This window comes from Macaca mulatta, chromosome 1 (genome assembly GCF_049350105.2).
Source record: "Macaca mulatta isolate MMU2019108-1 chromosome 1, T2T-MMU8v2.0, whole genome shotgun sequence".
Lineage (NCBI taxonomy): Eukaryota > Metazoa > Chordata > Mammalia > Primates > Cercopithecidae > Macaca > Macaca mulatta.
In genome coordinates this window covers 11475284-11501151 of record NC_133406.1, presented here as the reverse complement: position 1 = coordinate 11501151, position 25868 = coordinate 11475284, and the positions used below count along the sequence as shown (strand labels likewise).

Below are 25868 nucleotides of genomic sequence, written 5' to 3'. Positions count from 1 at the left end.
TGCTGAGCAGCATCCTGACCTCCACCCACTAGATGCCAGTAGCACTCCATCCCCCACACTGTGAGAACCGAAAACATATATCTCCAGATATTCCCAGATGTCCCCCAGGGAGCAAAATCGCCCAGGTTTAAGGCAACTCAATTGATTCTATGCTCATATTTGAAGTAGACAGAACATTTTAATGTTGCTTATTGTTAGTCCTCTAAAATATTTCAGATTTTTGCTTAGAAGAACAAAGCCAGATTACAGCACGAGCCATTCTGCAAGACTCACCGAAGATGTCCTTGCTGATGATCGGGATGATTATGATTTCTTGATGCAAACGTCCACGGTATGAGGTTGCAGCTTTTGTCATTTATTTCTATTTGTCACTCATTATGCTTTACATCTCAAATAACACATACTGATTCATCATACTTAGTAATATTATTTTTTAAATGTCTGTTTCTATTTTGGGATATATTTTGGGGACTGAAAGTTTGAAAAAAGTTTATGTATTATGATAGATATTATGCAATAAAAGAGCTATTTTAGGAAAAATATTTTTAATGGCATGCATAATCTTAATTTTGCTATTCTGTTTCTTGACAAAATTTTAAGTTGCCCTTGAATTTTTCAACTACTTTCTTCATCTTACTGAATTGTCTAAAGGAAGATCAATTATCATAATTTGTGAGAGGTCAAGCTTTTGCACTCTTCCATTTTAAATTCTCAAGGCTGCTTCTCCTAAAATGCTACATTGAAAAAATATTTAGTTGTGTTCATTGTAGAGTGCTCCCATATTTTAGTTTGATGTTCACATGTTCTGAACTATTTCAAAATGAGTTTAGGCTGGGCACAGTGGCTCAAGCCTGTAATCCCAGTACTTTGGGAGGCTGAGGTGGATGGATCACCTGAGGTCAGGCGTTCGAGACCAGCCTGGCCAGCATGGTGAAACCCTGTCTCTATTAAAAATATAAAAATTAGGGGAGTGTGGTGGTGGGCACCTGTAATCCCAGCTACTAGGGAGGCTGAGGCAGGAGAATTGCTTGATCCCAGGAGATGGAGGTTGCAGTGAGCCGACACGGTGTCGCTGCACTGCAGCCTGGGCGACAGAGTGAGACTCCGTCTCAAAAAAAAAACCAGTGAATTTAAAGTGTCAAAATGTTATATGTCAGAGAAAGGAAAGGCCAAGAATGTGCAAAAAGGTGGGTGACAAGTATAAAAACCCAAACATTGGCCAGGTGCACTGACTCATGCCTGTAATCCCAGCACTTTGGGAGGCCAAGGCAGGTGGATCACCTGAGGTGAGGAGTTCGAGAACAGCCTGGCTAACATGGTGAAACCCTGACTTTACTTAAAATATAAAGATTAACTGGGTGTGGTTGTGCACACCTGTAGTCCCGGCTACTTGGGAGACTGAGGCAGGAGACTCTCTTGCACCCGGGAGGCAGAGGCTTCCGTGAGCTGAGATCACACCACTACACCCCAGCCTGGGTGACGGAGTGAGAGTCTATCTCAAAAAAAAAAAAAAAAAAAGTGAGCATAGATTTGTATACATGTATAAGCTTGAAGAATTTGAAGCTTCCCTATGCTTAATGGATTCATTATTTTATTACATATACTGTATATATATGTACATGTATATATGTATGTGTATATATTACACACATGTAGCACACACACACACATGCTCACCAGCATAAAAAGACTTAAATCATTTAGCACGTTTGCTCAGATCATGTCTTTTCTCTCTTTCCTGTTATTTCTGATTTAATTCAGGATCTTTGATAAAAGACATCTCTTAGTTTGTAGTGTTAGTCCTTTGTGCCTTCAGTATTTTCATTCACCCAATGGTTTTAAACCAAGAAGTGAATTCTTAAGTCAATCACAGAGTTAGACATAGTTAGGATTGCAAATCCAAGTTTTGTTTTGTTTAGTTTTATTTTGCCAATATTTGGTTTTGCTATCTTCACAGTACTATTACTCAGTGAGAATCTTCCCTGGACAAGAACCTGCTAATGTCTGGGTGGGCTGGATTACATCGGATTTCCATCAGTATGACACAGGCTTTGACTTGGACAGAGTTCGCACAGTAACAGTTACTCTAGGAGATGAAAAAGGAAAAGTGCATGAAAGGTCGGTGTTCCTCAATTTTTTACAAGAATGACATGTGAAAAACATATTGCTGAACCTAGCTGTTCCTTTTCCTTGTATTTTGTGACCAAGGTATTTCTATTTGTAGGAACAATATAATCAAGCCATTAATGTCAATGTCGTTTTTGTTACTCATACAAACCAGTAAGGAATCTAAATGTATTAAACGTGCAAGCATTGTACAGTAAGACCAGTGCAGTCTTTTGGGGTAATGATCATATATTCCTTCAGGTAACATGACTGACAGCTTGGGTTACCAATACTTAGCCTTTGTTTTAGAGATGAGAGATGGGTGAATGTGAGGCTTTTAACCAATGACTTGATCTATATTTTGGGAACTGGCTACGTGGTGGGGAGAAAACTGTGAAGACAATGTGGGCTGGTAGTTTAGACCAGGTGGACGCATTTGAACTCAGACTGAGGAGAAGTGGGTTCTTTCCTCAGCTTTGCCATTGACTCGCTGTGTGGCTTTGGGTAAGTCAGTTACACTTTCTGTGCCATCTTTTTTTCATTTGTAAAACAAACCAAACTCAAACCAAACCTTCAAAAAAGTGAAGAAGGCTATCTTCCTTGCAGAATAAGACAAGAGAAGATCTGACCATTGGCTTCTACTTTTTGTGCCCATGCATCCTCTCTGATCTGCTGTGACAGGTCTCAGAAAGAGTCCTTTATAACGTTGCTTTTCTTCTATACTTGCACCATCATTTTTTGGGAAACTCACTTTCCTGCCCTCGGGTTGTAACATATGAAGCATAATGGACCTAGCATTTGCAATGGGGGCCCAGCCAAAATCTCTAATGAAGAGCTCTTTACATAAGTATGGGACAAAAAAACCACGTGTCTCCAGGAATATTCTTTGGGGGCCACACTTAATTTGCAGGGATGGCAGCAGTATAACTAACGAACTCAATATAGGGATGGGATAACTGAAAGATGATTTTGTTGGAGGAAATGGAAGATAGGGAAGGGTCACTGGATTTTACGTACATAGTGTGAAGAAATGCAGCCTACATTTGATTACTCAAAAACTGATTTGTCCCAGCCTTTTTGTTCTTTTCCTTCTGCTTGCCTGCCTTTAGCCTTTTTTGCTAGTTTTGTTAATATGTTTACTGTATAGTGGCAGAGAAAGAGAATGCTGATAAGGCTCAAATACTCAACTCTGTTACCATCTCTAGTAAAAGTTTTAGGGAAGGTGAAAATCAGGTGGCATTTGTGGTTAACATCACTGAGTTTTGTTTGTTTGTTTGTTTGTTTGCATATTCTAGATAAGTCTGTCTCTCAGATCACTGGGAATTGTCCAGAAAGGGGCAAAATTTTAGCCAAATTTTAAATATATCAAATCACTGAAGGCTTATGTGGAATTTGCCTGAGGACTTTGACAGTGTTTGGAAACAAATGCTTCCCATTTCAGAACAAGTTGTAAAAAAAAAAAAAAAAAAAAAAAACCAACTAAAAAAAAAACTAAAAAAAAAAAATCCATGAGATGAAAATTACAAATATGGATGATTTTTAAATAGTTAAACTTTTTTGAACCCAGAAAAAAGGTCTAGTTTGGTTTGAGTTTTTGGAGAGAAGGTGCAGGTCAGTTCTTACTTGGTTCCAACTTGTTGACCTGTCTTCATTAGGTGTGAAATGTAGAGATGTATAAGACCTGATTCAGAACGTCCACTGCAGTCAATGGAGTTTTGCTCAAAATCACAGAATCGGGCCCATTGTGCACCTCTCCCATTACAGCATGAGCTTGTTGCTTGCGCAGCATAATTTAGTTAGTTTGCAAGATATACCTGCTTTCTCTTTTATCTGTGGTTGTACAAAGATAAAAATGTTCTTTTGAAATTCAGCATCAAACGCAGCAACTGCTATATGGTATGTGCGGGTGAGAGCATGAGCCCCGGGCAAGGACGCAACAATAATGGACTGGAGATCGGCTGTGTGGTGGATGCTGCCAGCGGGCTGCTCACGTTCATTGCCAATGGCAAGGAACTGAGCACATACTATCAGGTACGTGGTCAGTGATGATATCAGGCTTCTAGGGAGGAAGACTTTTTTCCCCATTAAAGGAAACACAGTTTGTAAGATCAAAAAGTAAAATAGACACATGTACATGTGCCCCTGGTTTGAAAGCCAGCCAAGCAGACCTGCCCCCAGCAAGCCCTCCCCATAGCTGTCCCAGCCACTGCACTCCTGTGACCTGAGAACCACCTTGGTGGCCTTACCCCAACAAAGCTGCACAATCACCACAAATGCCTGTAGCTAGGCCACTGAGGTACTTGCCGATGCTGCTGACATAAATTACATCTGAAAAATCTGCACAGATACTACATTACTGCATCCACCCAGAACCAAAACCAGTGTATTCTACCCAACCGATACCCTAGAACCCATCTACAGGAAAAACTATTTTCCTACAAAAGCTACTTCATAAAATTGGAAGAGGCTACTGTTTTACCAGATGAGCAGATATCAAAGGAACATGAAAAACATGTGAATGGAAGAAAACACGACTCCTTCAAAGGAACACAATAATTCTCTAGTAACAGATGCCCGACGCCAAAATAAATTTACAAAATGCCTGAAAAGAAATTCAAAATAATGATTGTAAGAGAACTCAGTGAGATACAATAAAATGCAGATACTTCAACAAGATCAGGAAACCAATTCATGATCTGAATGAGAAATTTAACAAAGAAATGCATATAGTAGAAAAGAACTAAACAGAAATCTTGTAACTCAAGAATTCAATAAATGAAATAAAATACACAACTGAGGGTTTCAGCAACAGACTAGATCAAGCATAAAAAAGATTTTGTGAACTCAAAGACAGGTCTTTTGAAATAACCCATCCAGAGGGAGAAAAAGAAGTAAGAAAGAAGGAAGAAAGCCTGCAGAACTTATGGGATGCCACTGAGCAACGGAGAAAGGCACAGAAAACATTTAACAAAATAATGACTAATAACTTTCCACGTCTTTGGAAAGATATGAACATCCAGATCCAGAAAGCTCAAAGGATCCCAAGAGAATCAACCCAGAAAGGTCCTTTCCAAGGCACATTATAAGCAAACTGTCAAATATCAAAGAAAAAGAGAGAATTCTAAGAGCAGTGAGAGAATAGCACCAAGTCGTATATACTTGGATTTCCATTTGACTATCAGCAAGTTTCTCAGCAGAAACCTTGAAGGCTAGGGAAATGAGATGGTATATTCAATGTGCTGAAAGAACAACTGCCTGCCAAGAATACTATGTCTAGCAAAGCTATCTTTCAGAAATGAAGAAAAATAGAGTACTCCACAGATAAGCAAAAGCGGAATGAATTCACCACCTCTGGACCTGCCTTAGAAGAAATGCCTAAGGCAGTGTTATAGCTGGAGGCAAAAGGATGGTAATTACTAACATGAAAACATGTACAAATATAAAACCCATTCGTAGAGGTAAATTTTAAATCACACTCAGAATACTGCAGTACTGAAACGGTGCTATGCCAAATCTTTCAAACCTCTAGTACCCTAGTATGAAGGTTAAAAGTCAAAATTGTCAAAAGTAACTGCAGCTACAAGTGGTTGTTAGGGAACACACAATATAGAGAGATGTAAATTAAGTCAACAGAAATATAAGTTGTGAGGGGAGGGTAAAAGTCCAGAGTATTTTTTTTTTTTTTTGAGACAGAGTCTTGCTCTGTCACCCAGCTGGAGTGCAATGCGCGATCTCAGCTCACTGCAACCTCTGCCTCCTGGGTTCAAGCAATTCTCATGCCTCAGCCTCCCAAATAGCTGGGATTACAGACATGCACCACCACACCCAGGTAATTTTTGTATTTTTAGTAGAGATGGGGTTTCATGATGTTGGCCAGGATGGTCTCGATCTCCCGACCTCGTGATCTGCCCACCTTGGCCTCCCAAAGTGCTGGGATTACGGGCATGAGCCACTGTGCCCAGCCAGTCCAGAGTGTTTTTATGTGACCGAAGTTACCAGCTTAAGATAGTCTATTATAATTACAATATTGTTTATCTTAGTTTCATAGTAACCACAAAGAAAAAATTGCAGCAGTCACACTAATGAGAAAGGGAAAGATATCAAAGCATAGCACCACAAAAAGCTACCAAACCACAAAGGTAAGCAGGAGAGAAAGAAAGAAACGAAGGATCTAGAAAACATGAACAAAATGTCAGGAATAATTCCTTACCTATCAGTAATAACCTTGAATGTGAATGGATTAAATTGCCTGATTAGAATATATAGAGTGGCTGCATGGATAAAAAGCAAGACTCAGCTCTATGCTGCCCACGAGAGATTCACTTCACCTGTAAGGACAGACATAGCCCTAAAGTGAAGGGATGGAAAAAGATATTCAATGCAAATGGAAACCGAGAGTGAGCAGAAGTAGCCACACTTACATTAGATAAAATAGACTTAATTCAAAAAAAGTAAAAAAGAGACAAAGAAGGTCATTATTTAATAAAAACAAAGGATCAATTAAGAGGATATAACAATTGTGAATTTATATGCATTCAACACTGGAGCATCAAAATATATGAAGTATGTTTTATCTAAAGGGAGAGAGAGGCTTCAACACAATAATAGTAGGGGAGTTCAACACCCCAATTTCAGCAGCAGCAGATGATCCAGACAGAAATTCAGCAGGGAAGCAGCAGATTTAAACTGCACTCTAGACCAAGGGGACATACTAGACATTTACAGAACATTCTAGGCAACAGTTGTATAGCTGAAGAATACACATTATTCTCAACTGCTCATGGGATTTTCTCCAGAATAGATCATATGTTAGGCCACAAAACAAATCTTTAAAAATTTAAGATGATATTGTATATGTTTTCTGATCACAGTAGTGTAAAACTAGAAATAAATAATGAGAGGAACTGAGGAAACTTTACAAATACATAGACATTAAACAACATGCCCCTGAATAACCAGTGGGCAAATGAAGAAATTAAAAAAGAAATTTAAAATTTTCTTGAGACAAACAAAAATGGAAACACAACATACCGAAAGTTATGGGATACAGCAGAAGCAGTTCTAAGAGGGAAGTTTACAGTATTAAATGCCTACATTTAAAAAGTAAAAAATAAACCACCTAATATTGCACCTCCAAAAACCACAAATACAAGAACAAACTAAACCTCAAATTAATAGAAGTAAATAAATAATAAAAATTGGAACAATAATGAAACAGACTAAACAATACAAAAGATCAATGATACGAAGAGTTGGTTTTTTGAAAAGACAAAATCAATAAACCTTTAGACGAAGAAAGAAAGAGATGACTCAAATAAATAAAATCAGCATTGAAAAGAAGACGTTACAACCTGTACCACAGAAATATGAAGGGTAATGAGAAAATATTATGAAAAATCATATGCTAACAAATTGGATAACCCAGAAGAAATGGATAAATTCCTAGATGTATACAACCTACCAAGACTAACTTACAAAGAAATAGAAAATCTGAGCAGATTAATAGTGAGTGAAGAAATTGTATCAGTAATGAAAAGTATCCATCAAAGAAAAGCCTAGGACTAAATGGGGGAAAAGTTGAAAGCTTTTTTTCTAGGGTCTGGAACAAGACAAAGATGCCCACTTTCACCACTTCTGTTCAACATATTACTAGAAGTCCTAGTTGGAGAATTCAGCAAGAAAGAGAAATAAAAGGCATCCAGATTGGAAAAAAAAGTCATCAAATTGTCTCAGTGTGTAAATGACATGATCTTATATATAAAAATAGCTTTAAAAGTTTACTAAAAAACTGTTAAAACTAATACATTCAGTAAATTTGCAGGATGCAAAATCAGCATACAAAAATCAGTATTTCTTTACAGTAGTAGTGAATGCTCTGAGAAAAAAAATCAAGATACAATCTCATTTACAATAGCTTTAAAAATCAGTTATCGGCTGGGTGCAGTGACTCACGCCTGTAATCCCAGCATTTTGGGAGGCCGAGGTGGGTGGATCATCTGAGGTCAGGAGTTCTAGACCAGCCTGGCCAAAATGGTGAAACCCCGTCTCTACTAAAAATACAAAAAATTAGCTGGGCATGGTGGCAGGCACCTGTAATCCCAGCTACTGGGGAGGCTGAGGCAGAAGAATCACTTGAACCTGGGAGTCAGAGGCTGCGGTGAGATGAGCTCCAGCCTGGGTGACAGAGCGAGACTCCATCTCAAAAAACAAAAACAAAAACAAAAAAATCAGTTATCTAGGAACACGTTTAACAAAGGAGATGTAAGAACTCTACACTGAAATCTGTAAAACATTTGTGAAATACATTTAAGAGTACAGAAATAAATGGAAAGATATCTCATGCTGTTGGATTGGATGGATTGGAAGAATTAATATTATTAAAATGTCCATAGTACAAAAAGTAATTTACAGATTCAGTAAAGTCACTATCAGAATACCAATGACATTATTATTCTATTATAGAAATAGAAAAAATAATTCTAAATTTCTTATGAAATCACAAAAGACCCCAAGTAGTCAAAGCAATCTTGAGCAAAAAGAATAAAGCTGGAAACATCATACTACCTGAGTTGAAAATATACAAAGCCATAGTAACCAAAACACTACATGACTTGAAACTATACTACAAAGCTATAGTAACCAAAACAGACATATAGACCAATAAAACAGAACCGAGAGCCCAGAAACAAACCCATCTATCCATCTAATTTTCAACAAAGGTTCCAAGAATATACATTGGGAAAAGGACAGTTTCTTTAATAAATGGTACTTGGAAATTTGAACATCCACATGCAGAATGAAACTGGACCCCTGTTTTTCACCATATACAAAAATCAACTCAAAGTGGATTAAAGACTTAATGTAAGACCTGAAACTATGAAACTACTGGAAGAAAACATGGAGGAAACACTTCATGACATTGGACTGGGTAAGAATTTTTTGGACAAGACCTCAAAAGCACAGGCAACAAAAGCAAAAATAGACAAGTGGGATTATATCAAACTAAAAATCCTCTGCACAGCCAAGGAAACAATTAACAGAGTGAAAAGACAACCTACAGAATGGTACAAAATATTTGCAAAGTATGCGTCTGATAAGGGATCAATATCCAGAATATATAAGGAACACAAACAACAATAGTAAAAACAATCTGATTTAAAAGGGGGCAAAAGACCTTAGTAAACATTTCTCAAAAGAAGACATACAAATGGCCAACAGGCATATGAAAACATGTTCAACATCACTAATCATCAGCAAAGTGCAAATCAAAACCACAAGATTACCTTATTCCAGTTAAAATGGCTATTATCAAAAAGACAAAAGATAATAAGCGTTGGCAAGAATGCTGAGGAAGAGAGAAACCCATATACTGTTTGTGGGAATGTAAATGAATATAGCCATTATGAAAAACAGTATGGAGGTTCCTCAAAAAATTAAAAACAGAACTACCATATGATCCAGAATTCCCCATACTGGGTATATATCCCAAGGAAATGAAATCGGTGTGTGGAAGGGATATCTGTACTCCTATAATTATCACAGCACTATTCACAATAGCTGAGATAGGGAATCAGCCTAAGTGCCCATCAGTGGATGAGTAAGTGAAGAAAATGTGCTATATATACACAATGGAATGCTATTTGATAATAAAAAATAATGAGAACCTGTCATTCACTCCAATATGGGTGAACCTGGAGGATATTGTGTTAAGTGAAATAAGCCAGACATAGAAAAATACTGCATTGCCCACTCATATGTAGAATCAAAAAAAGTTAATCTCATGGAAGTAGCGAATAGAATAGTGATTATCAGATACTGGGGAAGGGTAGGGGAAAGTGGGGGAGAGGGAGTGGATATCCAACGGATATAGAGTTAACATTAGAAAGGAAGAATAAGTGCTGGTGTCCTATTGGACAGTAGGGTGACTATGGTCCACCCTCAGGTATTGTATATCTCAAAATAGCTAGAAGAGAGGATTTTGTATGTTCTCACCACAAAGAAATGAAAAGTGTTCAAGGTGATAGTCATGCTAATTACCCTGATTTGATCATGACACAATGTATGCACGTATCAAAACATCATATTGCATTCCATTAAGTATGTACAATGTGTCAATTAAAAAACAGTAAATTAGAAATTAAAAGAAAATGGAAAACACTGAATTAATTATGTATGTTTACTTCCGCTAAGTAATGACAGTGCCATAAGCCCTTCAGAGTAAACACAGTATGTTCCCTCAGCAGTGTTCACATAGTAACGAAATACTCTAATTATTGAAGGAGCACATCAATCAATATGCAAGAAAGGAAAATCTCTGGGTTCCTTCTGTAAAGTATTCCTTTGTTGTTATAAAGAAATTATTTTTCCCTTGTCTTCTTTCATTACTAACATTATTAAACTCATTTGTGTATTTCAGGTGGAGCCGAGTACAAAATTATTTCCTGCGGTTTTTGCACAAGCTACAAGTCCCAATGTTTTCCAGTTTGAGTTGGGAAGAATAAAGGTAGTAAAACTCGTTCCTAGTATTATATTTGTTTTATTTTCTATTAGGACATAGCATTTATTCTGAAATGAATTCAGTATATTAGTACTGATATGAATGAAATAAATCATTCTCTCAAGAAAAGATAGCCATGCTTGAAAATCTGAGGTCACAAGGGTAACATAATAATTAAAAAGTGTTTATCTTTAGTTATCATATGTATATTATCCAATAAAAGGCCTATTCAATAAAAGGTCTATAGAAAATGAAAAATTGCCAAATTACACACATTGCAGTAATCATTGAACTCATAGGTGAGCTAATGAATGGACTTAAAGACCTGAAACCATGCCACCTAAAATAGTGGTTTGTATGGAATACTCCAGTAATATAAATGAAAGAACAACTCAGTTGGATGGGTTGGATCAGATAAAGTTCAAAGAAGAGGTAGCATTTAGTTTGATTACTAACTGTAAAATAGGAGCTCTTGGGGTACATTTATTAGGAGAGGTCATTCTAGGCAGGAGAAGAAGCAAAAATATGTAAGCGTGAACATGCTGAAGGTTAAGTAATTCAGTGTAACCGTAACAAAGGATGCCTTCCAGAATGTGGCTGGAGATTAAGAGGGATAAAAGGTAGAACAAGACCAAGCTGAAAAGGTCTTGTGTGCCGTGTGAAAAGGTTAGCACCTATTACACAGACAAGGGAAATCCATCGGAAATTTGAAGAAGGGAATTGAGCATAATGAAACTTGTTTTGGAAAAATGTATTATTGTTAACGTGGAGGTGGGCAAGAAGGAGAAGAGTCAGTAGCAATGAGGAGTCAATAATTTAATACTGTCTACGTGGAAGACAGTGATGAGAGCCATGGAAGTCAGAATGAAAAATGATAAATGTGAAAATATTTTATAGAAGAAATGAATAGGATTTAACAATTAATTGGACTAACAGAATTTGTAGATGAATTTGACTCAGGATCTCAAGCAGAGTGAGAATCAATGACTGATGGCGCGGTGGCTCACGCCTGTAATCCCAGCACTTTGGGAGGCCAGGCGGGCAGATCACGAGGTCAGGAGATCAAGACCATCCTGGCTCACACGGTGAAACCCCGTCTCCACAAAAAATTACAAAAAGATTAGCCGGGTGAGGTGGCGGGAGCCTGTAGTCCCACTTACTCCGCAGGCTGAGGCAGGAGAATGGCGTGAATCCAGGAGGCGGAGCTTGCAGTGAGCTGAGATCACACCACTGCATTCCAGTCTGGGCGACAGAGCGAGACTCCGTCTCAAAAAAAAAAAAAAGGAAGCTGAACTTACTTTTGCAATTGTAAAGTTGAGGGTCCAGGCACACACTGGAGTGAACAGAGTAAGTAGTTTTATTAGGCTGGCTTGGTGACCTTGGACATCTTTCTTAAAGTATGTGAGCTCAGTTTCTGCTTCTATAAAATGGGGTTCACAGTATATCTTTTATGGAGTTAATATAATTAAACATCTTGAACAATGCTTTATACATGGTATCTGCTCCACAAATTTATATATGATGTACATACATATGCATACCTATACACACATATGTATGCACAATTGTGCTAAAAAGAGCTATGCTGGAGATTACAATTTTCATCATCAAGAAATCAGTTGTAATTCATCTTTGAGTGTGAATGGAAGATTTGAGAGCAGATGTAGACAGTGGGAAGAGATGACAGAGGAGAGAACCTGGTTGTATCAACTAAAAAAGAGGAACCTATGAGATAAGCTGAGGGCAGAGCTGTCGAGAATATTGGAGAAGAACTGAAAGAGACGTCTTAGTAGATGCCAAGCGAGGATGGAGTTTTCTAAACAGGAGTAGCTAACAGCAGATGCTACAGATGGACTAATACAACTCGGACTAAAGGAATCCCTGGCTTTTGTTAATGAGGAGGGCTTTGGTGGACTTGCCAGAAGAATTTCAGCAAAGCAGTGGGAGAGGGGCCAGTCTCAGTGGCTCATGCTTGTAATCCCAGCACTTTGGGAGGCAGGAGGATCACTTGAACCCAGAAGTTTGAAACCAGCCTGGGCAACATAGTGAGACCCCATCTCTACAAAAAATAAAAAATGATTTTAGGCAGATGTGGTGGTGCACTCCTGTAGTCCTAAATCCTCCAGAGGCTGAGGTGGGAGGATCACTTGAGAGCGCAGACGTGGAGACTGCAGTGAGCCGTGATTGTGCTGCTGCACTCCAACCTGGACAACAGAGGGAGACCTTGTCTCAATTATTATATTAAGAAATGATGACAGGAGCCATGTGACAGTGAATTCAAGATTGGAAATGAGAGAAAGGAGGCAGCAAGTTCAGATGACCTTTATTTTTTTTAACAAAATTGGACAAAGAGTGGTAGTTTCTCAGAAGCCTGACTGATATATTCAATCATCTATTGACTTCTACTGACATTTCCATTGGGTGAGTGATAGCTATCACAAATTGTCCAGTCTAGTCCAGACTGGACTAGACTGCTCGCCTTTCCTCTCCTCTCCTCTCCTCTCCTCTCCTCTCCTCTCCTCTCCTTTCCTTTCCTTTTTTCTTTTCTTTTCCTTTTTTTCTTCCCCTTCTCCCCCTCCCTCCCACCCTCCCTTCCTTCCTCCCTCCCTCCCTTTCCCCCTTCCCCGCTTCCCCTTCCCTTTTCTTTCTTTCTGACAGAGTCTCACTTGTCACCCTGGCTGGAGTGCAGTGACACAATGTCAGCTCACCGCAACCTCCGCCTCTCAGGTTCAAGCAATTCTCCCACCTCAGCCTCCCGAGTAGCTGGGACTACAGGAACACGCCACCATTTTAATATTTTTTACAGGCGAATTTTTGTATTTTTAGCAGAGGTAGGGTTTCACTATGTGGGCCAGGCTGATCTTGGACTCCTGACCTCAAGTGATCCACCTCCCTAGGCCTCCCAAAGTGCTGGGATTACAGGCATGAGCCACTGTGCCAAGCCCAGTCTTTCTTTAAATGTCACTTTCTCAATGACACCCTTTCTGACAACCCCATTTAAAATTGCTGCCCTGCATTCTGGTTCCTCCATTCTGGCTTTCTGTTCCCCAAACTCCCAGCCCTATGACATCTCTTCTAAAATACCATTTAATTCATCTAAATTACTTATTGATTTTATTTCATACTTTTAGTGAGAAAAATGGAAACTATTTGAGGGCGGGGGTTTGGTTAGTTTTATTCTTTAACATATCATCAGTATTTAAACCAGTACTTGACATTTCCCCCCGCTATTGTTAGAGGGCAATAGGAAAGCAGTATGAGAATGAAACAGTCTAGAGCATGCAATTGAGGGGGCTCTAGAGGAGAAGGAGAGATAGAAGGTAATGCAGAAATATGAGATAAAATCCCATAAGAGGCAGACATCGGTGTTGTCAAGATCATAGATAAATGAAGAAGCTTTTGGCAGAGTAGAGAACTCTTTTTCTTTGACAGCCAACGGAAGGAATTAAGGATGGCTGACGATGACATTGGAGGTGGAGGAGAAATAAATATGTTTGTTAATGCCTATCATATTCTGTTTTCTTGGTTGGTAGTCAGGTTTATCTGTTGAGCTTTATCTGGAATACTTCTGGCTAGAGGAAGTGTTTGAAGGACGAGTTGGGTGACAGACAACAGATATTGAGAGAGAGAGAGCCAGGGAGATGTGACCTATCTGTCATTCAGGAAGTTTGGCCCTGAAAGTCCCTAAAGACTTGCTGGCTCTCCCTGAGGTCCCAGCCTAGTAAAGAAATATAAAGGATATATGGGTATGCTTGGTTGTGCTTGGCCTTCTCTCTGTGCCGTTCAGTATATGGGAAAGCCACATCCCGAAACCTGTTTGAGTGCCCTGAAGGTATAGGTATTTTCCTCACAATATATTTCCTGGTTTGTCCTTTCAGAAACTTTTCAACCCAATTTCTATGATTTCTTATGTTGACTTTGCTTGGCTCATAGGGCTGCCTTACTTTCCCTGTCTCTGTCCTTTGCAGAATTCTAGTCATTACTTTGTGAACCCCAAGGGATGCTCTAAATTCATTCTTTTTCTGCCTCCTCATCCCCTAGAATGTGATGCCTCTCTCGGCGGGATTATTCAAGAGTGAGCACAAGAACCCCGTGCCGCAGTGTCCCCCGCGCCTCCACGTGCAGTTCCTGTCACACGTGCTGTGGAGCAGAATGCCCAACCAGTTTTTGAAGGTAGATGTGTCTCGAATAAGTGAACGCCAAGGCTGGTTGGTGCAGTGTTTGGATCCCCTGCAGTTCATGTCTCTTCATATCCCTGAGGAAAACAGGTCAGCCCCATGAATCCGTGACATTCTGATTGGGACGCTTGGGATTAGCCTGCGGCCCGGGGCTTCTGGTAGTGGTGCGGGGCGGGGGTGGTTCTAAAGAAACAAAATGAAATTTACGAAGGTCTCAATTCTTTTGGCAGTGGAGTCATTATTCTGCGTATTCCAAGTTTACGTTTATTTCTCAACCACTTTGTTACTGAAAAAAATTATTCTGCAGTTGAAGGTACCCCATGATGGTTTCTTCATTCACTCTTGTGTTACTTACCAGACAACAGCAAATAAAAATTCAGACAGGTGCAACTGCAATCCAACTTATGACTTAGAAGAGTACTGTAGTAGAGAATTGTGAGATATTAGAGATGGAATCATAGGAATCCCTTATGATTCCTATGTTCAACCCTTCATTTTATAGATGTAAAAGACTGATCCCAAGAGATATTAATGAAAGAAAATTGGGGAAATACTGTGAGTGCCTTGGAAACAGTTTTATATGCATTCTAGTATATGCAGTAATAATAGTAACATGAAGTATAATAAATACTCAAAGATAGCTTTGTTTATGATTTTCTGTTTTTCCATGTGATAGCCAATTAAATTGCAGAGATTTCATTTAAGCAGTACTTCTTATCAATAAGGAGCTAAGTTTCTAAGTTTTGGGCCAAGATTTCCTTCCCAAAATACCATTGAAATGTTCAGTCACAAACTGAGTAAAAACATGTTATGAAAGTAATGCACAATCTTATTTGTATGTTTTAAGTCTTTAATCTGAAAATAATTATTGAAGCCAGGTCCATTTTTATATCTTTAGATGTTCTTGGCATTTTTGATTTTAATATCTTTAAAATTTAACCTATGCTTTGGAAAACAGTTTGTCAGTTCCTCAAAAAATAAAATTATAGCATTACCATGTGATCTAGCATTTCTGCTACTCATATATATCCAAGAGAAATTAAAATATGTCCACACAAAAACTTGTACATGAATATTCATAGAAGCATTATGAATAATAGTAAAAAAAAAAAGGAACCCCAAATGTACACCAACTTATGAATCAATAAACAAAATGTGATATATCTATATAATATTATTTGGTAGTAAAAATGATTGAAGTGCTGATACATGCTACAAAATGCAAGAACTTTGAAGACATTATGTTAAGTGAAAGAAACCAGTCACGAAAGCATATTAAGTGAAAGAATCCTACTAGTGTGGATTTTATTTAATTGGAAAGTCCATGATAGACAAATCTTTAGAAACAGAAAGTAGATTAGCGGTTACCTAGGGCTAGGAGCAGAACAGGACTGCTAATGGGTACTAAATTCCTTTTGGGGTGATAAAAATGTTCTAAACTCAATTAACGATAATTATGGTTATCGTTATACAACTCCATGAATATACAAAAACTATTAAATTATGTATTTTAAGTCGGTAAACTGTATAGCATGTAAATTACAGCTCATCAAAGATGTTTTAAAACAAAAGAAAAACAAAAAAATTAATCTGACTAGTTAATTATTTTTATGCGTTAAATATGTATTTACATATTTAATGTAATTAGATATCTTTCATAACGTACTCTTGAGATGGTTCAGTTTGATTTTAATTTTATTCTTTTTTGTGAGAAGAGTTTTATCATAATTTTTCATCTGATGATGTTTTTTAAGAAAATATTGAACAACCAAAACAAATATAACATTTGGGAAGGAATTCTTGTTTGTGAAGGAAAATGTTGTGTCTCTACTGAGCATGGAACTTTAACATTATAATTTAACATTTTGGCATGCTATCATTGAAAACCAACATAACACCTTGTCTCAGTAGTTTATAATTTATATTAATTGCCTATGATAGATGTATATGTATGTGAATGGATAATTTAAACTCCCACTAAAGTTCATAAAGGACTTAAGGGAGTTTTCCAAATCATATGCAACAGGAATGTATAAAAATGTGTCACTGGCATCAGGCCGTAGAAAAGATATGGATAGGAAAATAAAACTGAGGCTAAGAGCGACACACAGTCATTTATACCACACCGGTTGGTAGAGTCGGGGCCCGCCTTAATTTCATTCTTTCTAGCAGCCGCAGAAAAATATGGTGAGTTTCAAAATCCAAATTCCAAAAAAGGAAGTCTTAACCAGCGTGGTTGAGAAGAATCTGATGCCCCAATAACATGACAAATCATTAATATTTTAAAGTTTGCTATGGCAGTAGATGTTATGTCAGTGTGTACTTTGTTTCTCCTTAACACATGTCACAGTTGATCATTTAATTTGCTCCATTTTGATCAGCGGGGGTGGTTTACTCCCTCAATTGGATATAAGCTCCCTGGGGACAGGAATCATGACTGTATTATTCACCATTGTCTCATCAGTGCACAGTGTTAATACATAATAGGCACTCAGTGATATTTGATGAACAATTGAATGACAATGACATATGAAAGAAATTTCTCTGCTAGAGACTTTTTTGTTGTTTGTTTATTTATATATTGTTTTGAGGTGGAGTCTCGCCCTGTTGCCCAGGCTGGAGTGCAGTGGCGCAATCTCAGCTCACAGCAACAGATCCTTGATACAATGGAGGAGGAAGGAGGTGCTAAAAAAGTGTCAAATTCTATGTAGAAGAAAATCTGTAAAACATCTAGAAATGATTAAAAGTACTATGCAGCCGTTAAACATGTCAAAGAAAACTAAAAGAAGACATAGGTTGGGTGTCCCAAATCCCAAAATCTGAAATTCGAAATGCTCCAAAATCTGAAACATTTTGAGCACCAACATAATGCTCAAAGGAAATGGAGTATTTCACATTTCAGACTTTCAGATTCAGGATGCTCAACCAGTAAGTATAACGCAAACATTCCAAAGTCTGAATCAAGTCCCAAATCCAAACACTTCCGGTCCCAAGCATTTCACATTAGGGATGTTCAGCCTGCACTGTCTATTCCCATAACTGTTTGCCTTCAAATTTACAATGTATACTGATTTCTCCTCTGAGTCAGATTTTCAAAAATCATTCATTTCGAATCTTACTACCACTCTCCTCCCTTCTACAGATCTGTTGACATCTTGGAGTTGACAGAGCAGGAGGAGTTGCTGAAATTTCACTATCACACTCTGCGGCTCTACTCAGCTGTCTGTGCTCTTGGGAACCACCGGGTGGCCCACGCCCTGTGCAGCCACGTGGATGAACCTCAGCTCCTCTACGCCATTGAGAACAAGTACATGCCTGGCTTGCTGCGTGCTGGCTACTATGACCTGCTGATCGACATCCACCTGAGCTCCTATGCCACTGCCAGGCTCATGATGAACAACGAGTACATTGTCCCCATGACGGAGGAGACGAAGAGCATCACCCTGTTCCCCGATGAGAACAAAAAGCATGGCCTTCCAGGGATCGGCCTCAGCACCTCTCTCAGGCCACGGATGCAGTTTTCCTCCCCCAGTTTTGTAAGTGTTAGTAATGAATGTTACCAGTATAGTCCAGAGTTCCCACTGGACATCCTCAAGGCCAAGACCATACAGATGCTGACGGAAGCTGTTAAAGAGGGCAGTCTTCATGCCCGGGACCCAGTTGGAGGGACTACTGAATTCCTCTTTGTGCCTCTCATCAAGCTTTTCTATACCCTGCTAATCATGGGCATCTTCCACAACGAGGACTTGAAGCACATCTTGCAGCTTATCGAGCCCAGTGTGTTTAAAGAAGCGGCCACTCCAGAGGAGGAGAGTGATACACTGGAGAAAGAGCTCAGTGTGGATGACGCAAAGCTGCAAGGAGCTGGTGAGGAAGAAGCCAAGGCGGGCAAGCGGCCCAAGGAAGGCCTGCTCCAAATGAAACTGCCAGAGCCAGTTAAATTGCAGGTAATCAGAACAAGAGATTTGGGTGAATTTCAGAATGACTAAGCATTAAGGTATTGGAACATGCCTTTGTTTCTTTCTGTGGATGTGTGTTTATTTCTTTGCATTCCTGTGTAATGGTAGTTCTTCATAAAATTAACTTCCTGTTCTTCTCCGCCTTATTCATTAGCCATCTCCTCTTGTTTCATACATGTTTTACCTTCATTACATTGGAATACCTGAAATACAAGCCATCAAATACCCCTTTCTACCCCTATTTCCACTCTTACCAACCTTAGAATGCTCGTTTACCAGTAGATGCACCCATTGTCACATAGCAAGGCTTTACTTTCCCCTCGTATGCTTTTGTTTTGGTGTTTTGAGACAGGGTCTCAGTCACCCAGGCTGGAGTGCAGTGGTGGTGGTGCAGTCATAGCTAACTGCAGCCTAGATCTCCTGGGCTCGAGCCATCCTCTCGCCTCAGCTTCTGCAGCAGCTGGGACTGTAGGCATGCCACCATGCCCAGTTAATTTTTTTTTATTTTTAGTCAAAATGAGGTCTCGTTATGTTGCCCAGGCTGGTGTCAAGTGATCCTCCATTCTCATCCTCCCAAAGTGCTAGGATTACAAGTGTAAGCCGCTGCACCCAGCCACCTTAGTATGTGTTTAAGGAATCAGACACATTGGCTGTCTTGATGCTCATCAAGATGTCTAAAGGGTCCTTTATTAATGTCTCCTCTGTTTATTAAAGTCAATTTGATGTTTGCATCGCTGACCTGCTTTTTTGCTCCTCGTTCCTTTAGTCAGCATTGACTGAAGCCTTACTCTGGGTATGCACTTAGGGAAACACAAGTGAACCCTGCCTTTCAGAAACTCACAGCCTCTAAGGAAATATGCACTCATTTATGCATTAAAAAATCTTATTGCTAATTGCATTAAATACTTTGAAGGCAAATAATGGATTACTAAAAGAAAGAACATTTAGACTGGATTACTGTTAGAAAGATAAGGGGGAAGACCCCTCAGGGATTGTGACTTTTAAGCTGAGTTCAGATTTAAGAGTCGTGCTCAGCAATTACAAGGAAAAGGAATGGGGCAGGGTGTTCTAGGAGCTTTCCATGCAAAACAAATAGCCCAGCAAAGGTCCTGAGGCAGGAAAAGGCCAGTGTGGCTACTGGAGGGAGGAAAGAGAGAGTGATCTAGTATCTGATTAGTCAGAAGGCTTTCACGCTGGTCCAGACTCTAGGAGACCATGCTCAGAGGAGGGTGGGGCAAAGGAGATGGAGAAAAGGGGATGGACACTGTGACTACTTCAGAGACAGCATTGAGAGAAATGGTTATATTGCAGATGGTGACACAGAGGGTTTTAAGGTCCTCTTTGACACTGTCATGTATTTATATCACAATAAGTATTGAGAGTATAGTTTTTTAAATATTTGCCAGAGTGTTCTCTTTTAGAAATGTTTCTACCAACATACTCACTCAGTTATAAATCCTTTTGGTTTTCAGTAGGAGAAAGACCCAGCTAACCACTGAATGAATGAGCATTCACCACTTAATTGTCTTAAGTTTAGATTTCTGGAATTGGTACAGCAGCTCAATGATGTCATCCGTAACCCAGATCTTAACATCTTTCTGCTCTGTGATCCTCAGCCTGTGGTTTTCTTCCTAAAATGCTCACCTTATTCTTTCTGCAGTAATCATGTCATCACCCAGTTACACTCATTTTGAAAGAAGGGAATTCTAGTCTCTTATCACTGATGGAATATCTTTCCCAGAAGACCCTTAGCAAAGTTTCCCTTATATATTTCATTGGCCATTGCAGTTGTGGCTGAAAGGGAGGTTGGGAGGGTAAGTGTATTAGTCCGTTCTCACACTGTTAATAAAGATATACCTGAGACTGAGTAATTTGTAAAAGGAAAAGGTTTAGTTGAATCCCAGTTCCACACTGCTGGGGAGGCCTCACAGTCATGGCAAAAGGCAAATGAGGAGCAAAGTCACATCTTACATGGCGGCAGGCAAGAGAGCATGTGCAGGGGAACTCCCATTTATAAAACTATCAGATCTTATTCACTACCACAAGAACAGCATGGGGGAAGACACCCTCATGATTCAGTTATATCCACCCAGCCCCGCCCTTGACATGTGGGGGTTATTACAACTCAAGATGAGATTTTGGTGGGAAAATAACCAGACCATATCAATTAGCGTCCACTAAAGGGACATTTATTTGCCATTTTTGCTTAGATAAATTATGCTTCATCTCCTGGGACCAAGCACATTGCTGCCTATACGAAATCAGGATTCTGTTTCTAAGAGAGAAGAGTAAGCAACTAAGGATGTTTACCACAGGTCATGATTTGATGCACATTATTAAAGGATTTAGAAATTAAATTTGACGTTTTTTTGATGGTCTTCTTAGATGTGCCTACTGCTTCAATACCTCTGTGACTGCCAGGTCCGGCACCGGATAGAAGCCATTGTAGCCTTTTCAGATGATTTTGTAGCTAAGCTCCAAGACAATCAACGTTTCCGATACAACGAAGTTATGCAAGCCTTAAACATGTCAGCTGCACTCACAGCCAGGAAAACAAAGGAATTCAGATCACCACCTCAAGAGCAGGTACAGAAGTTAAATGAAAATTCTTTGTATTTATTTTGGCTTTTAGTCATTCAGGATCTGTGCCTTGCAAAATTGTATCATAAGTCACACGTCTTGTTTTCCTTGTTCTGTTTAAACTCATCAAGTTGATTTAGTTAGTATTCTTAGTTTCACCAAAAAAAATTTCTTTGGTTAAACAAAAGAGGGACTTATTAGAAGATATCAGGTATATCACGGACTCTTTGAGAAGGCCAAGATATGCCAGAGTCTGAAATTCTTGATAGGAGCAAATTTCAGCCACAAATGGGTCTTCATCATCTTCCACTCATAGGAATTTTTGATTCCTAGGACTTGATGCTAGAGGCTTTCCATAGAAGAAACACGTGTCTCTTCCACCTTGCTTGCCGGAAGACTGATGACCTGTCTGTGGTTCTTCTTCTCATTGCTTACCTCCAAAGTCAGGCCTCCTGAGGGTACAACAGAACCAAGGGCACCTGCCTGAATCAGAAAATTGGGCTAGTTTGGGGATGTGAATTTTCTGGAATCTGCCTCAGAGTGTGGGGAGTTACCAAGGTGTAGGGATGGTGGTTAAACAATGTAATTCACAGATGTCTTTTTTGATTTCTTACCCTTACCATTTTCTTCTCTATCCAGGGTAGCTCAGAATGAAAGTGTTTATAGGGACTAATTACGGAATTTTTTTTTCTCACCAGAATGTAATTTCTTTGAGGAAAGGGCTGTGGAATTTTCTTAATTGTTATAAACAGCATTTATTGAACAGAGAACAGGTCCAGCCTCTTCCAGATTAACTCTGTTAAACTATTGTTGGGAAACTTCTGCTTCTGGAAAGATGGAGTACATGTGCTTTTCCCGATTCTTGCTTTTAAGTACAACTAAAACCTTGGACATTACAAAGAAGACAATACAAGAAGACTCTGAAAGATAGATGAAGGAAGGTTGACTACAGAACTCAGGACCCAAGGAACAACATGGGGGTGAGTTCCCTGGGTTTTCTTTTTGCCTCATCTATCCCAGATTTGAAGCTAAAGAAGCCGGCAACCAGGAAACACCAATGAGCATAGACAAGAAAAGCTGCAACAAAAGCCTTCTCTCTCTAGACAAAGGATCAGGAAAGGGGCAGCTTAGCAAGACAGAAATGTGTTAGATAATAACTGCACTACTGCAGCCAAAAACCACAGAGAAAACTGTTCCCCACCCACACTGGGCACAGGCCGAGTGGGGAACCTTGACTTCCACTCTCACCAGGCTGTAACAAGGTGTCCCAGTGGAGGACAGAGCTGCGACTTTATCCCCGCTGAATAGTAACAAGGCCCATTTCTTCCAAAGTATCAGTAGAGGTTGTGGAAGGAGAAGTAACAAGACACTCTTACCCTTTCTAGCAAGGGTCACATCAGTACAGGTCTAGTGAGAAAGCAGAACTTTTTACCCCTGCCCACCAGTAACAGGCTCCCTTCCCTCCTCCAGATGTCCAAGGAGGCTGAGTGGGAAAATGGACTTCCCCCCCGCACCTGGCAGCAATAAGGTACCCTAAGCCCTTCTCCTGCTGGATGGGGTCAGAGGAAGTCAGGTAAAACAGAGTTATAAATAAGACCCAGAGCTCCTAGCATAATCCTCAAAATGTTGAGATTTCAATTAAAAATCATGTGTGTGAAGAACCAAGAAAAACTTGAGTGAAAAAAAACAATCAATAAACACCAACACTGAGACAACAAAGATGTTAAAATTATCTGATGAAGTTTTGAAAGCAATCACCCTGTAATTCCTTCAAAATGGAAAAAAAAAAAAAAAATAGAAAGCCTCAGCAGCAGAGAAACAAAATATATAACAAAGAACCAAATGGAAATTTTAAACCTGAAAAATGTAATCACTGAGATTTTAAAAGTCAATGAATGGGCTTAAAAGCAGAATGAAGGGAGAAGAAGAAACAATCAGTGAACTGAAGAGAGGGTGATATCAACTATTCCATCTGAAGAAAAGATGAATATAACAAAAGATCTAACATTTGTGATGTTGGAGTCTCAGAGGATAGGAGAAAGAGGGTGAACTGAAAAAAAATGAAGAAAATAATGGCTGAAAACTTTTCAACGTCAGTAAAAGATATGAAGTGAGAGATTCAAGAAGATGAGTAAATTCCATATAGGATAAACATAAATCTATACCGAGACACATCATAGTCAAATTTCTGAAAAAATTAAAGACAGAGTCTTTAAAGAAATGACACTACCTACAGAGGGAAAAAGAATTTGAGTGACAGCAGATTTCTCATTGAAAGTATGGAGGGCAGAAGGAAGTGGCACAACAATTTTCAAATGCTGAAGGAAGAGACTATCACCTCAGAGTTCTGTGTACCTAGAAAATATTCTTAAGGAACGAAGGGGAAATCAAGACATTCTCAAATGACAGGAAGTTGTAAGAATTTGACCACAGCAGACCTACACTAAAAGAATGCTAAAGGATTTTTTTAAATATAAGGAAAATGAAAAATGAAGGAAATTTGGAAAATTCAGAAAGGAAGAAAGAACACTGGGAAATGTTATAATATGGCAAATACAGTGCATTTTCTTCTCCTCTGGAGTTTTCTAATTTATGTTTGATGGTTGAAGCAAAAATCGTAAAACTGATGTGTTTCTAAATACATGTATAAGGAATATTTAAAAATTATAAACAGAGGAGAATAAAGGAACATAAAGGGAGATAAGGTTTCTATCCTTCACTGAAACTGAAGTCTACTGGTGTCGACATTGTACCATCTGGTACACCGTCAATACCAGTAGACTGTACGTTAGGTCTGTATATAAAGTAATGCACAGAGCAAGCACTAGAAAAGCTGTACAAAGGGATACCCTGAGAAGTACTACAGATAAATCAAAATAGGATGCTAAATATTCTTCAGGTAATGCATAGCAAGTCAGTAAAAATCAATCAGAGAGAACAAACAAAACCACAGGTGAAATGACAGACTGAAGTCACAGCATATCAATAATTACACAAATATAAATAATCTAAATATACCAATTAAAAGAAATTGGCAGAGTGAATTTAAAAAACTCAATCCAACTATATACTTGCTATGAGAAACTCGCTTCAAATGTAATAATGTATACAGATTAAAAGGGAAAAGTTAAAGGAATATGTATTATTAAAATATTAATCAAAATAAAGCATAAGTAGCTATGTCACATAAAGTAGACTTCAGAGCACAGAAAATTACCGAGAGACAAAGATAATACATAATGGTCAATCCACCAAGAAGATAAATGTATATGAATTAAACAATAGAGCAAAATATGTGAAGGCAAAACTAATAGAACTGTAAGAAGAAATAGACAAATCCAAAGTTATTGCAGACTTCAAGACTCCTCTCTCAGTTGATAGAACAGCTAAACAGAAAAATGAGCTATGATATGGGAAAACTCCACACTATTATCAAATACTAGATCTATCAAGATTTGTAGACTACTCCACCCAACAACAAAGTACACACTCTTTTCAAGTGTCCATAAAACATTTGCTAAGATGGAACATATCCTGGGCCATAAAATAACCTCAAGAAATTTTTAAATGTTGAAATCATACACATTTTTTTAATCACATTGTAATCAAATTAGAAATCAGTGACAGAAAGGTAACTGGAAAATCTCCAAAGTCTTAGAGATACTAAACGACCCACTTCTAAATAATCTGTGGTTTGAGGAGGAAGTCTGGGGAGAAATTTAAAGATTCATTAAACTGAAAGAAATTGGACACATCACATTTGAAAATTTGTGCCACAGCTAAACCAAGGCCAAGAGGGAAATTTATAGCACTCAGTGCTTACATTTAAAAAGTGGAAACCACTCAGATCAATAATCTAACCTGCCACTTCAAGAATTTTGAAAACAATGAGTAAAATAAACCTAAAGCAAGCAGACAGAAGTCACTAATGTAGCTAATAACAGAAAGTAATGAAGCTGAAAACAGGACAATAGAAAAAATGGATCCAAAAGCTGGTTATTTAAAAAATAACAATGAAATTGACAAACCTCTAAAACAACTGACAAAGAAAAAAAGAGAAGATACAAATTACCCATACCAGGAATGAAACCACTTACCACGGCCCTCCCTGCTGACACCAAGTGATCGTATGGGATTCTTTTCTTCTCACCTTTGAAATAACGATAAGTAAATGAGGTGATGAATATGTTAATTATCTTGATTTAATCTTTCTACAATGTATACATGTATTGAAGCATCACATGGTACCCCGAAAATACGTACAATTAATATTTGCCAATTAAATACATATTTTTAAAGGATCATATGGGAATACGCACTTACACACTGTAAGATTCCATTTCTGTAACATTCTGGCAATGACAAAACCAAAGAGATGGAAAACAAATTTGTGGTTAAGGATGAGGGGCAGACAGAGGGATGTGGGTGTGGTCATGAAAGGGTAACGGGAGGGATCTTTGAGATAAAGGAATTATCCTCTGTTTTGACTGCACTAAAGTTGCTATCCTGATTATGATATAGTACTACAGTTTTGCAGAGTGTTACCAT

At 38.6% G+C, this 25868-nt stretch overlaps 1 protein-coding gene across 7 annotated transcripts in view; it reads left to right on the top strand.

The window, feature by feature from the left end:
- Positions 1-25868, top strand: part of RYR2 (ryanodine receptor 2) — a 794036-nt gene that overhangs the window by 551706 nt on the left and 216462 nt on the right. For all 7 annotated transcript variants that reach the window (XM_077998277.1, XM_077998259.1, XM_077998275.1 and 4 more), the window contains 7 exons: positions 217-331; positions 1958-2118; positions 3978-4137; positions 10523-10609; positions 14645-14871; positions 17924-18728; positions 21126-21326. In XM_077998277.1, coding sequence (XP_077854403.1) covers positions 217-331; positions 1958-2118; positions 3978-4137; positions 10523-10609; positions 14645-14871; positions 17924-18728; positions 21126-21326 — 1756 coding nt within the window. The remainder of the gene's footprint in view (positions 1-216; positions 332-1957; positions 2119-3977; positions 4138-10522; positions 10610-14644; positions 14872-17923; positions 18729-21125; positions 21327-25868) is intronic.